This window comes from Emiliania huxleyi (assembly GCF_000372725.1).
Source record: "Emiliania huxleyi CCMP1516 unplaced genomic scaffold EMIHUscaffold_7598, whole genome shotgun sequence".
Classification (NCBI taxonomy): domain Eukaryota; phylum Haptophyta; order Isochrysidales; family Noelaerhabdaceae; genus Emiliania; species Emiliania huxleyi.
In genome coordinates, this window is record NW_005196312.1 from 1 (window position 1) to 1,330 (window position 1,330).

General features: G+C 64.4%; 1 protein-coding gene across 1 annotated transcript; it reads right to left on the bottom strand.

The window, feature by feature from the left end:
* Positions 1 to 29: 29 nt before the first annotated feature.
* On the bottom strand, positions 30 to 563 carry EMIHUDRAFT_258407 (hypothetical protein; the record flags this gene model as incomplete). Its single annotated transcript, XM_005760408.1, has 1 exon — positions 30 to 563. A coding segment is annotated over one exon (534 nt), but the record flags the coding sequence as incomplete, so codon positions are not given.
* Positions 564 to 1,330: the final 767 nt, after the last annotated feature.

The window sequence follows — 1,330 nt, forward strand, 5'->3', positions numbered from 1 at the left end:
AAGGCGAAGAGCGCGGAGTGCCTCGTCACGGGCGTCACGCTCTCTAGCGACCATTGCGAGTAGTTTGCGATGGCCGACGGCATCGCCTGGCCCGCCCTGTCCGCACGCACGCCCTCCGGGAAGCCAGCCTTGCGGAGCAGCGTGGAGAGCTCAGAGCGGAGGGCCGGCTTGACAGCCGCCTGCTCCGCGAGGCCGTGGAGCGCAGTGTTCCACTTTGAGACCGAGATGGCGTGCTGCCTCGCCCGTGCCGCGCGCAGGCTCGCGAGCCGCTCCGAGGTGCCGGCGCCCTCGAGAGGAGGCCGCTTGCCGGTCGCTCGCTCGACGACCTTGGCGCTGGCGTCGAGGGTGCGAATGCGCGTGAAGACGTTGTTCGGGTCGAGGCGCCGCGCGCCGCGCTCCAGGATGATGGCGTTCGGCGCCTCGTTGCAATAGCCGAGGCATCCCGACTGCCGGACTTTGCAGCGTCCGCCGACCTCGCTGACAAGCTCCTCAATCTCTGCGAGCACCGCCTCGGCGCCGCGTGCCCGGCACGTACCAGCGTGGCACACGTGGATCTCCGCCATGGAAGGCGAGGGAGCAGCGACAGCGACCGAACGGCGACAACTGAGTCCGAACTGCGCGAGCCGACGTCCTGCCCGCCAAAAAGAATTCACGGTGGGCTCACAGCACACTGGCACGACAAGGGCGCGGACTGGCGCGGACTGGCACACACACCGGCTCACCACCGGAGCCGAAAAGAATTTAAGCGGACACACACACACACACACACACACACACACACACACACACACACACACACACACACACACACACACACACACACACACACACACACACACACACACACACACACACACACACACACACACACACACACACACACACACACACACACACACACACACACACACACACTGCCAACCCCCCTCGCACGACACTCAGTCGCGCTCCCAATCGTGCATCACTTTTGTGACGGTGTTACAACTTTGATAAACCATATCTCGATAACTACCATGTCGCCGCCATGAAAGTAGGCGCAAATCGATCGACCGAAGATCGGGCGCCGGGCGCCCAGTTGATGCACGTATTGGGAGCGCGACTGCACTGGGCACGGGACTGGCGCGCACTACTGGCACTAACACAGGTACACCAAAAGAACTGGCCCGCTCCTCCGCGCGGCGCGATCAAACCTCACCAGAGACCGACTCGCGGCTTCGTGGCGTCGCCTTAACCGGCAACGAGCCGCCGCGCGGAGTTGCCGCCTCCGCCTCCATCCGAGGCCCCTCCGCTTTGGGGAGGCGGAGTTCGAAGGCCGGTGGTGCCGGTGACG